Genomic DNA, 14,570 nt, shown 5'->3' on the forward strand with positions numbered 1-14,570 from the left:
CGATACAAGCAGTCAGCTACTGAATGACAGGAAGCTCAACAGACTATGAGGATGCTCACCAGTGCCCTTGCAGTTCAATGAGAACTACAAGCAGTCAGCTGTAAGGGCTGACAGTTCTAATAGGCAAAGAACTCTGAATGAATGATGGGACTGTGTCGGTGGACCCCCACACACTCAAACCTTTTTTTAAATTGACAGTGGGTGCTTGGAGAAAATCCGCAGCCTGCTGTCAAGAGGGGGGTTGCAGGAGTGGGAACATTTGCATTTTCCACCTAAAAAAACTGGTGAAACATGTAACATGTTTCCAAAGGTGAACTTTTCTTTTAAAGAGTATAAGACGTAGTACATAAAAGAAATCCGTCATAAGAAAAACAAAAAAAAAAAAAAGGAAGGAGGATAAGCTGCCATTGCCAACGTCTTCATGAAACGATCAGCTGCCTGTCTTGTCTTTTACATTCAATACTTTCTAAAATCACTGATCTGGAACAAGGTCACCAAGCACTGAATTCTGAGGATCAAAACTACAGCATCTTCCAAAGAGGTCAGCGATAGCTGAGGAATGGCTACAAAAAAGTGTTCACATTTTTACATCTATTGGAATTACAGAAACTCAAACCCACATAGTGCTTTTCCATAGAATAGCTTATTTTCCCCAAATTGGACCTGCCCTCAAAAAGTGAAGATTTCTAAGGTATGTGGAACATTTATAAATGTAAAAGTCCAAGCAGTTCCCTGAAAATGTACCTTCCTCCTGAAAAATAGAAGTGCGCTTTATTGAATGAGCGGGTGCCAAGGCACTCCTGTACTTGTAGCCCCATAGATGTATATCTGCAGTAAGAGGTCCATGAAGGCATTGTGCACCATAAACAAGTCAAAAAAAAAAACCATAGTGCAGAAAAGGGCATGGAAACAGTCATGGGGAAAGATCAGTGACAGAGGAGTCTATAAGCAAAACTGGCAAGTAGACCTTTGCCCTCTGCTTGTCTTTATTGGGCTCAACTTCCAGATTTCTTTTAAAAGCGCACTAGCAGACAGTGCTTAACAAGGTGGGGTAAACACACAAAAACACTGCATACGGATGATCTCCGTGCCCTATTATACTCTGTTGTATCAGAGAACATGCACATAGAAGCCCTATCTGGGATTTTCCTGTTTTTCGCCCTTGGATGACATTAAACATGTCCTAGTACAGAGGTCTCAGGTAGGTCTTTTGAGTGTTCTCCAAAACAAAGTATTCTTGAATGCCAAGATCAGAAGTGTGCAGCCATTTGTTTGCTGTGGACGATGTATGGGAAATCTGGATGAGCTCCCCAACCACATGGAGAGTTTGAGAGTGGCGATTTTTTCTTTTTGTCAGACTCACTGGTTAAAAATCAGAGAGCGTAGGACCAGTCAAAACGTTTTCAGAAAAAGCGAACATTTGCACTTCATCTGCTTTTATTAATAGAACAAAACGGTCATATTGAAATGCAGTTTACTTTAAAGCCAACTAAACCCAACAATTTAAAATGGAACAGTAGTCACAGAATTAAGTCCTAATAGATCACTTTAGGCTGGCCCCTTTTCCAGGTATAGCTATATAAAGCATTCAAAATAAGTGCCTATACTGTTTAAAATCCAGTAATGCGCTGTGTCCCCCTGCTCTGCACATGCTCTGTTGCGCTCTCTTCTCAGCACTGTGCCTAAAATCAGCCACTAGAGGTCGATCAGCTGACAGCTTTAATATTTACTGTTGCAGATTAGGGAGGAAGAAAAGAAAAGCAGGGGAGGAGACAGGACAAACTCTGCTGCCAGATCCAAAAGACTTAAATCTGCAAGTCTTTTCTCCCTAATATGCTCATTCTCCCTGATGGGCAGCCTGTGAAATTCACCACTATAAAGCTTCTGTCAGCCTTCCTCTCCAAGGCTCCATTCAGACAGGGCAGACCCATTTGCTCAGCGAGGATCTCTCCACTGATCAAGCGGATGACCGGTCTGTGTCCACTCCACTGCTGTAGAGCAGACACATCCTGCTTTTTGCTATGGGGCTGTTGGATACAAACGGACTGTCCGTTTCCACCCAACTGTAATCTGATCCAATCCGCTGGACAGATGGGGAACGGATCCCGATCAGTCTGTTTTTGGCGTACAGGATTGAATTGGATGCCAGGTGTCCGCTGACACCTGCCAGTCCATAGGTTTATGGATGGCTTGATCAGGTCTGCCTGAAAAACCAACAGGCAGACCTGATCACACCCCCAGTGTGAAAGAGGCCTAACTTAGCCAAGCCCTACAATCAAGGTTTGAAATGTGCACATTTTAACTGAAGAAAGTACAGTGGCTAAATGGTTAGCACTTCCGCCTGGCAGTACTAGAGTCGCTGGTTCAAATCCCAACCACAGCATCACCTGCCTGGAGTTTGCATGTTCTCCCTGTGCCTGTGTGGGCTTCCTCCGGGTACTCCGATTTCCTCCCACACTCCAAAGACATGCTAATAGGTTAATTGGATCCTGTCTAAATTGGCCCTAGTATGCATGAATGTAGGCTAGGGACTTTAGATTGTACACCCCTTGAGGGTTAGGGACTGATGTGAATGTACAATATATATGTAAAGCACTGCGTAAATTAATGGCGCTATACAAGTACCTGTAATAAATAATAAGAAAGTGACAGTTTGAGACCAAGGAAAGGGAGTTTCCAATAACTAAGTGATGGTTCTAGGCTTCAACAAAATTGAGGCCTTCAGCAAGAAGAAACAGGAGCAGTGCTGGAGGTAATTTAGCACGCACACCAATTTTGGTAGCAGAATGTGAAATATATGTTAAAGAACATTGTTATTAAACCGTTTGGGGAAATCGCTAATGCGGAACTTTATCCATAACAATTACCATCAAGGAATGCTATAAATGATAACTGTCACTTTGGCTTGTGCTCTCAACCAAACTGTCAAACCATCAAATGGCTGTTGTCATAACTGATCACATGTGCAGCATTATGGCACCCGCAGAGCACACAGACAAAGCTAACAGCTTGCTTGACGGTAAAGGACAGGAAGGTTTAGTTCTGCTTTCATGCTCAGTGCTGTCAGTTTACATACACATGACACAGAAAAGAAACTAATTTGAAAAATCTTGTTCTACTGATTTGCTCATTTTCCTGGCACATCCAATGCTAGCCATACATTAAGCAATTTTCTTTCCTTCGACCACAGGCTGAAAGAAAGAAATAAAATTGTCCCATCAGCACAGTCAATGTTGATGGAGGAATCCCTCCTGCAGCACTATTGTGTTCTTTCAGCGGGAACACAAAGAGTCTTCCCCACTGGCAGAATATGATGATCACTTCCGACAGCGATGGGGCGAAAAAAAAAAAATCTGACAAACTGGTTGTACTGAAGTTGATCGATAGATCACCTTCGCTACAACCAGCCTGCATATAGATGGATCAAAACTAGAATTTCGAACCGTTTATGTTCGGCTTGACTCTGAACGTGATTTGTTGTTGCTCAATGTCAAGGCAGCAAGGAGAGAAGAATAGAACAGGCTGTACAAAGTCACAATTCCTAAATTAGGCTGAAAGCAAACACACAATTCAGCCAGCTCTGTGTACATACTGTATGCGTGCCAAGGATAACATAAAATATCAATTTACATGCTGATCTCCCTAAAATACTTAACCACTTGCCTACCGGGCACTTACACCCCCTTCCTGCCCAGGCCAATTTTCAGCGCCATCACACTTTGAATGACAATTGCGCGATCATGCAACACTGTACCCATATGAAATTTTTATCATTTTTTTGAGACAGATAGAGCTTTATTTTGGTGGTATTTAATCACCTCTGGGTTTTTTTCATTTTTTCTTAAACCAAAAACCACTGAAAATTTTGAAAACAAAAACGTTTTAGTTTTTGTTACACAATTTTGTAAATAAGTGATTTTTCTCCTTCACTGATGTGCGCTAATGAGGCTACAGTGATGGGCACTGATAGGTGGCACTGATGAGGAGGCACGGGCAGGAGGCACTGATGGGCATTGACAGGCATCACTCATGTATGGCACTGTTAGGCAGCACTGACAGGCACTGATAGGCGGCACTGAAAGGCAGCTCAGATGGCCACTGATATGTGGCATTGATGTGGTAGGCACTGATGTGGCACTGATAGGCACTGGCAGGTGGCATAGATGAGCACTGACAGCTGGCACAGCTGGGGCTACACTGATCATCAGGGCACACTAAGCATCAGTGCCCTGATGATCAGTGTAGATGTCCCCTCTGAGGAATGCCGATTACTGGCTCTCCTCTCGAGTTGTCAGCGGTACAGCTCGTGAGGAGAGAAATGCTGATAACCGGCATTTCCCTATTTACATGTGATCAGCTGTGATTGGACACAGATGATCACATGCCCGAGCCGACATCTTCGGCTCTTTCCGTTGATCGGTGATCCGCTGTGTCCGACGGACACAGCGCACTGCCGACCGCCGCACTGCACGCTCCCGGAGCCGCGCATGCGCGGTTAGAAGGGGACGACATCCCAGAATGAGAGAACCACTTTGCGCACATCATACTATATGGCGGGCGGCAGGTGGTTAAACTTTGTGAACTGTCACAATTCAACACTTTCAGAGCCAGGCAATGAAGAACTACCTTCATAACATAATTGTACTCTTGAAGCTAAATTATATATAATAATATCTATATCTATCTCTAGACCAAGATAGTAAGTAAAAACGACATTACCAGGAATTGAGAAACAAAGCTAGGTTCACGCCTATACACTAAAAATACAGATCAAGGTATATTGAAGGGCCCTTAGAAGTTCTTCTAGTGCAAGAAACCAGCTGCCAACCTGGTTCACACCTATGCGTTTTTTTAGTGCAATTTGCATGAATGCCTTACAGCCCATTTAACATGGTTTCCTATTGGACACATTCACATCTACGCATTTTTCAGCCACTGTGTTTTTGAAATGGGTCAGGCTTTTTTTTTTTTTTTTTTTTTTTTTTTTTTTTTTTAACGGAACACGGAGCATTTTGGTTCAATAGACTTCAATGGACACGCGGCAGAAATGTATGTAGTGCATTTTTATGCGTTTTGTGTTTTTAACCTGCATAACAATAAAAAAACAAAACAAAACAATGCATTAAAAAGCACTGCAGAAATGGCTCAAACGCAAACTGCTTAGGTGTGAACCAGGCCTTAGGCTGGCCATACACTATACAATTTTCCTAACTGGATACAATTTAAAGTGTTGTTTAGGTTTGACCTCATATTATACGATTTGTGGAAAATCAAAAGAAAAATTCTCAAGAATATTGTACAATGTATGGCCAGCCTTAGGTGGGTTGTGATTACAAACAGATAAGCACCCCTAGAAGCAGACAGTTTGCATCTAGAGCTGTACAACTGTTCCTAATGGCATGTAGCACCTTGGATGTCCATGTGAACAGCAGTGTGGCTGGGCAGCTTGCCAATGATGTCCACAGGCTGACTGGCCACAAATGAACAAAACACCTACGGAACCTGCCAGGGACTTATGCCCAAAGGAAGCATATAAAAGAGGCCAAAAGGAGACTACATTTTTTACAGAGAAGAATCAAGGATCAAACATACAACATATTTGCTGTTTCCACTTGAGACAGAGATAAAGGTGGAACCCCACACTTGAAGAAATTACACTTAATAAGCTATCAGCCCTTCAATTTCCAAGATAAAGGCCCTTTCACACTGTTATCTTACAGTAATCACAACACATGGAAGCCCACAAATTACGGCATCATTCATTCATTTGTGATGCATTGTGGTGAGAAAATAGAATAAAAAAAAATAAAAATAAAAAACAAAGATGTCCAATTCCTAGGCCATTGCTATGAATAATTTACTTTAACGCAATGCATGTCAAAAGGACAACATAACGTGCGTTAAAGCTGAACGCCAGGCAAAATTGTTCTTCCTGTGCAGTTGGAATGTGCCCACACTGCATGGGTTAATGTCTCATTTTACATGAGTGTACAGCAAGATATACTTACCTGACCCCCACAGGACTGGTCCGGCACGCCAGGAGGTCTTGAAAATGGACTGCTCCTGATGTCACCACACCCAGAGCAAGCTCCATAGACAGGAACAGTCCAGCGCTGGGCTGCGGGGAGCACGGTTTTCCAGAGGATCAAAAGATCAGGCAAGTATAAACTTTGTGCTCATCCCTAGAAAAAAGGAGCAGTTAATCCATGCATAGGCCGTATGCATGGGGTACAAAAAAAATAAAAAATTGCCTAGAGTTGGACTTTAAGGTGTTAAACCCATCAATTTAACGATTTCCCAAAACATATAGTGTACATGCTAGGCATACAGTGCCTGGTAACTGTCACAGTTGCTAATGTGCTCTTCAGTGAGCTGTAAAAGTGTCAAATGGCTGGTGTCATAACCAATCACATGTGCAGCACCATGGCGACTGCAGTTCAGACAGAGGCTAAGATGCCAGTAAAGGACAGGAGAGTTTAGTTCCACTTTAAAGCAGTATTAAATCCAAAACCAAAAATGGAATATATTGGAGTTTACAAATCATTAGATGTGGTGGCTGTATTAGTTTTCTTTATTCTATGCTTTTTCCCTTTGTTTTCACCTGGTGATCCAGCCAGTAACACACCTCTTGTATTAAGAGTGCCTCTACTCTGCATGAGGGAGCACAGGGGCACCTTTGGACAGCAGAATTGGTAATCTAGGGAGAGGGGGAGTTAGATGTATATCAGGTTTAGATATGCTAACAAATTGAAGCCAAACTCCAATTAATACTTTATAGGCAGTTGGAGTAATAGGTTATTTTTTCCCCTTTTGGGATAAAGGTTTTACATAAATAGATAAAAGCTGACCATTGTAAGCACCCCTGTCAGTGTTAAATGGTCCGTCTCAACCCACTAACTGCAACATCTGCAGGAGAGCTTGTTCTGTTGGAAAATGGAATTACTGCCTGGATCACCAGGTGAAAATAGTAGAAATAAAGATTAAAAAAAGAAAGAAATCCAATGTAGGATCACATCTAAGAATTGTTAAGTTGTGATATAATAAATATTTGCTTTTGGATTTAATACTGCTTTAAGAAATGTGATTGCACCCTCGGGTTACCAATCATCTTTAAACCCCTGGTCTAAGCCTATACTGCAATGGTTATTTGCTGGTTTTGGTCTAGGGCAGTGGTCTCCAAACTGTGGCCCTTTGCTTGCTTTTATCCGGCCCTTGGGGCACTATTTCATCCACCAACAAAGGGATACAATTCATACCACTGACACCAATGATGAGGCTCAGTTCATCCCAATGATACCAAGAATGGGGCTCAAGGACACCAATGTTGGGGCACAATTATTCCCAATAACACCATCAATGGGGCACAATTCCTCTCACTGACACCACCTGAGCCCCATCACGATCCAACAATGTGTATTGACAGCCTCGGCTGTCCTGGGACTCTGCCTCCTCATTGGCTGAGACAGCAATGGGGCATTGTTTACTTTCACTGATGCCAAGACATTTTCTACTCCTGATGGCCATGATCCGGCCCCACTAAAGACTGAAGGACAGTAAATTGGCACTTTGTTTATAGAGTTTGAAGACACCTGGTCTAGGGGAATGAAAAAAGATTTACCGAATCCTTTGCTCCTTCCCCCAGCTAGACCAGTCCATGCATCTTTTTCTTCCCCACACTTCACCGGTCTAGGGTCCTGACCTTATCAAGACCAAAGCAGGGTCAATAGCCCTGCACTGGACATAATGATACTGAGGACCATCCATCACCACCACAGTGTGAGGGGAAAGCAGAGGATCAGGAAAGTTAAACCGTTTGTCCTCTTCCCCTAGAAACAAGAAGATATTAACCCTTGCAATGCAGTTGCAGACCCACTGCACAGGAGCACATTATATACTTTCCAGGAGTCAGACCTTAAAGAAAACTTCAGGAATTTTTTAATTTAACTGTGCCAGCACTAAATGGGTTAACTATTCGTTTTTGTCTAGGGGATTGCAGAGCGGAGAAATACCTACCTAATCTACCGATCCTCCGAGTGCAAGACTGGTCTCAGCAGCTCCTGCCCCCCACACCTTGTGAATGGACTGTTCCTGACATCATCATAGCCCAGATCTGCACATGACAGCAGGAACAGTCCACCCTTGAGCATGGGGGGAGTGCGATAAGGATTGGGTAAGTATAGCTTTATCCTTGTGCCCTTGGACAAAACAAGCAGTTAACCCATGCAATGCAGGGACAGCCCCACTATTTAGGGAAATAAAAAAATTTTGCCCGGAGCTCTTTTTTAACAAACAAGATGCAAGCAAAGAAATCACATCCACATATGCTTTCAGGTAAATTTTATAAAAGTGAAATTAAAAAAAAAAAAAAAAAAAAAAGAAAAACACAGCGGCGCCACTCATGAGTGGCGCCGCTGTGTTTTCTCCTCTTGTTATCTGTGTACTAGAGTTGCTTCTTGCTCTGACAGCTTCCACCTCCAAAGACCCATATCCACCAAGACTACTTTCACCCCTGGACTCCAAACATTAGGATAGTGCCGGATCATATGTCCACAAGTCTCATCTTATATGTATGGACTCTATTTGGTTCACATATTCATAAATCTGACTAGGACTGTATTATAGTGCTCCCCATCTTTCTCCTGCCCACATAAAAGTGAAATTTTACGGTTTTGTTTTTCTTTTCAAATGGCTTGGTTGGAGGAAGTTACACAAAAAAAAAAAAAAAAAAAAAAAAAAAAAAAAAAAAAGGTGTGATTCAAGCAGTAATCCCAGCTGTTTTGGCAAAAGTGAACCTGTGCATTTTCCAAAAAAACAAACAAAAAAAAAAAAAAAACACCACACAACAACCCCACTGCAGCCATCAACTAAAGTACAATGTTCAACACTCTTAGGCCCCATGTACACGGGACACTTCTGAACGATGGAAACTGACTGCTGGAAAACGTAGGTTAAAAAAACATCTGTTTATCTGCGTTTGCATAAAGCGCTAATGTGCGTTTGGAAGTGTTTTTTTTAAAGATAAGCACAGGAGAACCTCCCAAATGCACTGAAAAGTAGTAAATTCTTAACTATTTCAGACTGTTTCAGAGAAATACAGAGAGTAGAAGCAGACACAGCAGTAGGTGTAGAGATTAGCTTAGGTGTGAGTTGCTCATTAACATTTCTTTTTTTTCCCAAGGGTAGGAAAGGTGTCTGGGGGAATGAGTCATTAAAGTCACCTGGCAGGGGGTCTTCATGAGGAATTTGAGGTGTTATTGGTCATTAACATATCTTTTGTTTCCAAGGATGGGAGAGGTCTGAGATGTGAATTGGTCATTACAATGAGTGACAAGCTTGGTAGGAACATCCTGTGTTCAGTGTTTTGTCCATCTGAGCACCTTGAAAACGCTTTGCATGCATTTTTCATGATGAAAAAGGGCTCTGGACAGCATCAGGAACTGAAAGTTAAAAAAAATTATCAGGTGCAAACGCTTATAAATGCAATTTGCAGCGTTTACAAGCATTTTGCGTTTGAAACACTGATAAAAAATCAACTGCTGAAAGCAAGTTTTCTGCGTTAAAAAAAACGACTATAAATTCAAATGCCTGAAAACGAAGATGTGTATGTGGACACATAGGAAAACATTAGGGTGAGTTCAGGGGCTGCTGAAAAAAAAACGCTGAACAGCTCCTAACCGTGAGTTCATCAGCTGCAGTGTAAATGAGCCCTTAAATGGCTTGGTTGGAGGAAGTTACAAAAAAAAAAAAAAAAAAAAAAGGCGCGTTTCAAGCAGTAATCCCAGCTTTTTTTGGCCAAAGTGAACCTATGCATTTTCCAAAAAAAAAAAAAAAAAAAAACCCCCACTGCAGCCAACTAAAGAAGTACAATGTTCAACACTCTAATTGTGACCTATACAACCTGCAGAACTTGTTTTGGATCCGAACAGTCACTTGCATTGACAATGAAAGCAAGAATTTGGCTTCACCGACTTTCTTAAATGCAAAGCGTGTGTCAAGGCCATGCATTCTCTAAATCAATGTCAAGCAGGCAAGCACTGGATCCAATAATTCTTGAGAGTATACGATTCAGCTACACAGATGTCACATCATTAAATTACATGTGAGTGTATCCGATGACAGACAGGCCTATTGACCGTGCACAATGCAGCCAGGTTAGCCTTTGTGGCTACACACCACACTGAGATTAGCCATTCTTCCAATCTACTTCCTGCATCTCTCGTTTAGTTCCGCAGCAGAAATGTTTTATAGCCGCACACAATACGTCTGCACAGCTGCATTATATGCAATTGCGGGTTTTGCTAAAATAATATGCCTGCAGAAAAGGTTACTTCCTCTGAATTGCATGCAATCAAAGACAGGATTGTTACCCAAGCTACAACAGTTTCATAATCACTGGAGTTTGAACAGCCGCCTAACTGAAGAGGCGGCTCTGGGTTTTTATACCGGCGCCTAGCTCCTGCCAGACAGCGATGTGACGGTGCACAGGAGAGAAGGGCATATGGCAGGGTGGCGGAGGGAAGACACAACAGGATTAACAAACTGCGCCCAAAATCAGCTTTCTATAAAGCATTCTTTTCTTACGGGAAGGCAAGGTATAAAAACGTCTTGTCCTGGTCGATTCTGACAGATATAGGAGCATCCATAGGAAGCACTTACGCTGCAGAGAAAAATAGGATCTCTTTAAAAAGAAATATAAAACAGCACACATCCCATTCAGGCAGCCTGTGACAATGTGATCTAATAACCAATAATACAAATTAAACATGTGCTTACTGATCGGAAATAAAAGTGATAGTGCAGATCACACCAAGGACTTGATCACACTGAAACAAGAAGTGTCATCACCCAGAGATCAGCTGTCAGATCAATGAATGATGATTTCTGATTGGCTGAATGATCACGCTCTGTACAGATCAGTCTACAGGTGACCACATATGCAGAAAGTAACATGTTACAGTTTCCTCCTGAATAGGAGAGCTTCTACGTGTAGTCAGTTTCAGTCACATTTTCTTTTCCAAAAACAGAAAGTCGGCTAAGACATTCTCACACATTACTGGCACTTTTACTATTTCCGCTGGCACTGAAAAGGTCTTTTTTGCAGGAACTGCCAGCAAAGATGTACCCAAGTGACATATATCTTATGTCTGCTCATGGTGAAGAATGAGGGGGGAGGGGAGGGACAAAAGTCATTCAATACTGAACACACAGAAAATGACCATTCTGCTGGCGGCAAGTACACATGATGTATACAGGCTACTAGAATGTAGGACAAGACTTCTACTCAGAGGACTGGAGGAGAATTAAGATTACCTTCTGTAAAATCTGAACTTTAATCAATGGGTTTCAGAAAGGAAACAAGTGACATCACAAAATGAGTGACACCAATCCCCTGACATGGGATCCAGTGATCACAGTAAGAAGTGACCTGACTGCATGGACGGCAACACTATATAATGTAATCTGGCTATGCAGGAGAGGACTAGAATAAAAGTCCTATTTCAGTACTGGACACTGCAGAATAGAGGCACTACACCATGACACTGTGAGCCTGTGCTTCTCAGCCAGGGGACCCCCAAACTGTGAGCCAGAGAAAAGTCATCTCCTGCCTACCCTGAGCACCAATGTAACGAAGGTGGGGGGGCAACTAGCTGCTGAGCACCAATGTAACGGGGGGTGGGGCAACCGGCCGCTGAGAACCAATGGAACAGGGGGGGGCGCTTGGCGGGGCAACCGGCCACTGAGCACCAATGTAAAAGGGGGGGCGGGTGACATGATGGGGGGCAACCGGCTGAATGTAACGGAGACAACTGGCCGCTGAGCACCAATGGAAAGGGGGGGGGGGGTGGCCTACTGGCAGCTGAGCACCAATGTAATGGGGGGGGGGGTAAGGCCAACCGGCCGCCGAGTACCAATGTAACGGAGGGCTGTGTGGTCAATCACCCGCGGAGCACCAATGTAACGGGGGGCTGTGTGGTCAATCACCCGCGGAGCACCAATGTAACGGGGGAGGGGCAACCGGCCGCTGAGCGCCAATGTAAAGGAGGCAACCAGCCGCTGAGCACCAATGTAAAGGGGTTTCTTCTTCAACTGATCTCTGAAGTAAAGGGACCACTGATCACCAATGTAAAGGGGGAAATGGAGGAGAGGGGATGCAATTGTCCACTGACCACCACCAAGGTAAGGTGGGGGGTCACACAACTATTCACTGACCCACCAATGTAAGAGGGGACGGGCCTACTGTTTACTGACCCACCAATGTAAGAGGGCAGGGGGAAACTGTTCACTGACCCACCAATGTAAGAGGGCAGGGGGAAACTGTTCACTGACCCACCAATGTAAGAGGGCAGGGGGAAACTGTTCACTGACCCACCAATGTAAGAGGGCAGGGGGAAACTGTTCACTGACCCACCAATGTAAGAGGGCAGGGGGAAACTGTTCACTGACCCACCAATGTAAGAGGGCAGGGGGAAACTGTTCACTGACCCACCAATGTAAGAGGGCAGGGGGAAACTGTTCACTGACCCACCAATGTAAGAGGGCAGGGGGAAACTGTTCACTGACCCACCAATGTAAGAGGGCAGGGGAAAACTGTTCACTGACCCACCAATGTAAGAGGGCAAGGGGAAACTGTTCACTGACCCTGCAATGTCGGGGGGGGGGTGACAGGGACAGCAACTGCTCACCGACCAACGTAATGGAGTCTTACTCCTACCACCCACAAAAGTAAGCTGTTGTTCCTACACACTGTCCACCAAACTAAAAGGGTCACCTCCACATTGACCAACAGGAGGTGACACTATCTAGTGACCACCAACATAAGGGGAGTCACTTCACCAATGTAAGGGGTCACTCCTCCACTGACTACACCACTTTTCCCCCCCATCTTTACATTAGTCCATTTGAAGCATAATACTGAACATTACTTTAAGGTAAGTGGTACAAATATGATCTGTTATAGCTGCCAGATAAGGTATATCTCGCTAATTCTTTATATCTGTAACTTTTTCTGACCTATGGCTCAAACTGGTGTAGGGAATGGTGTCCCCCTGATCTGGAAGTAGTAGTGGAATGGTGTTGAGGATTTATGTAGGAAGGTCCCCCCTGATCTGGAAGTTGTAGCTCAGTATCTGGAGGTGTTGAGGATCTGGAGGTCCCCCCCGATCTGGAAGCGGTAGTGGAATGGTGCTCAGGATTTGGAGGTCCCCCCCTGATCTGGAAGCAGTAGTGGAATGGCGCTGAGGATCTGGGGATCCCCCCCTGATCTGGAAGAGGTAGTGGAATGGCGTTGAGGATCTGGGGGTCCCCCCTGATCTGGAAGAGGTAGTGGAATGGCGTTGAGGATCTGGGGGTCCCCCCTGATCTGGAAGCGGTAGTGGAATGGCGTTGAGGATCTGGGGGTCCCCCCTGATCTGGAAGCGGTAGTGGAATGGTGCTCAGGATTTGGGGGTCCCCTCTGATCAGGAAATAGTAGTGGAATGGTGCTCAGGATTTGGGGGTCCCCCTGATCAGGAAGTAGTAGTGGAATGGTGCTGAGCATCTGGGGGTCCCCCCTGATCTGGAAGTAGTGTAGCTGTGAGTAGCACACGGGGGGAATGCAGCTGCTGAGCGGTGTCACCTCCCCCGGACATACAGGAAGTGTCCCCCTGGTTGTCACTCTGTGGCTGTCATTGTTGCACTCACCAGGGGTCGAACTCGTGAATAATGCTCTCGAAGCGGATGACTGCGAAGAGCCTGGAGCTGAAGCCGGCCAGCCAGGCCAGGAAGAGGATGGTGAAGGAGAGCAGAGACTGCCAGCCAGCGGGCTGCGACAAGCCCCCCGACAGTCCTCCCACCTGGGAGTGGGCAACCACGCTGCTGTTGGCCGAGGATCCCGATCGCCCGGAGCCCAGGGCGGGGGAGGAGGCCCCGGAGTTGACGGTTGTCGCTTTGTGCTTATTATCCAGGGTTGCGTGCTCCGCCATGTTGGATTCCCCCCCGCTGGCCGCTCCTCCTCCTCCCGGGTGGGAGTGTGTGTTGGAGGTGGGGAGGGGGGGACGTTCGGTGACGGTTGGCGGAGCAGGGGATGAGGAGGGAGGTTTAAAATGCGCGGGCACGCGGCTCGTCCGTTAGATGGCCCCAGCAGTCCCCGCGTTGTCCCGATCGCCTGCAGCTGTACTCTCCTGCGGCCCGGCCGGTCTCGCTGTCCTCATTACACTCTCAGGGCTGGTCCGGGGAAGGCCGGGATCACCGGAGCCGGCTTAGTGCTCCTCGCCTCTCTGCTCAAATGACATTTCCTACTCAGCGCTGACTGGAGGGAGGGGCTTCACCGGGACAACACGCCCACTCCCTGACCGAGACCTAAACTCTCAGCCAGTAGAGGAGCGACAGGTACGTGGGAGGCGGGGCACAGGCGATACGACGACCAGTCGCGGACAATGAACCCATGAGGCACGCCTCTTCAGTGGCCGTGACGTAACCGGAAGGCGGGGCGTCCGTAAACACTTCCCCGTGGGCCTACGGCACGTGCTTGTTAGATGAACGGGAAAGGGGGAAAGTGCGGGATGACGGACGGGTGTGCCCAGCCAATGGGC

General features: G+C 45.4%; 1 protein-coding gene across 1 annotated transcript in view; it reads right to left on the reverse strand.

Moving 5' to 3' along the window:
- Window positions 1-14,299, reverse strand: part of STT3B (STT3 oligosaccharyltransferase complex catalytic subunit B) — a 240,927-nt gene extending 226,628 nt beyond the window's left edge. The window contains exon 1 of the mRNA XM_089690796.1: window positions 13,681-14,299. Coding sequence (XP_089546922.1) covers window positions 13,681-13,961 — 281 coding nt within the window. The 5' untranslated portion in view covers window positions 13,962-14,299. The remainder of the gene's footprint in view (window positions 1-13,680) is intronic.
- Window positions 14,300-14,570: the final 271 nt, after the last annotated feature.

This window comes from Staurois parvus, unplaced genomic scaffold (assembly GCF_062004578.1).
Source record: "Staurois parvus isolate SC_StPar_1 unplaced genomic scaffold, SC_StPar_1.0 ptg000021l, whole genome shotgun sequence".
NCBI classification, from domain to species: Eukaryota; Metazoa; Chordata; class Amphibia; order Anura; family Ranidae; genus Staurois; species Staurois parvus.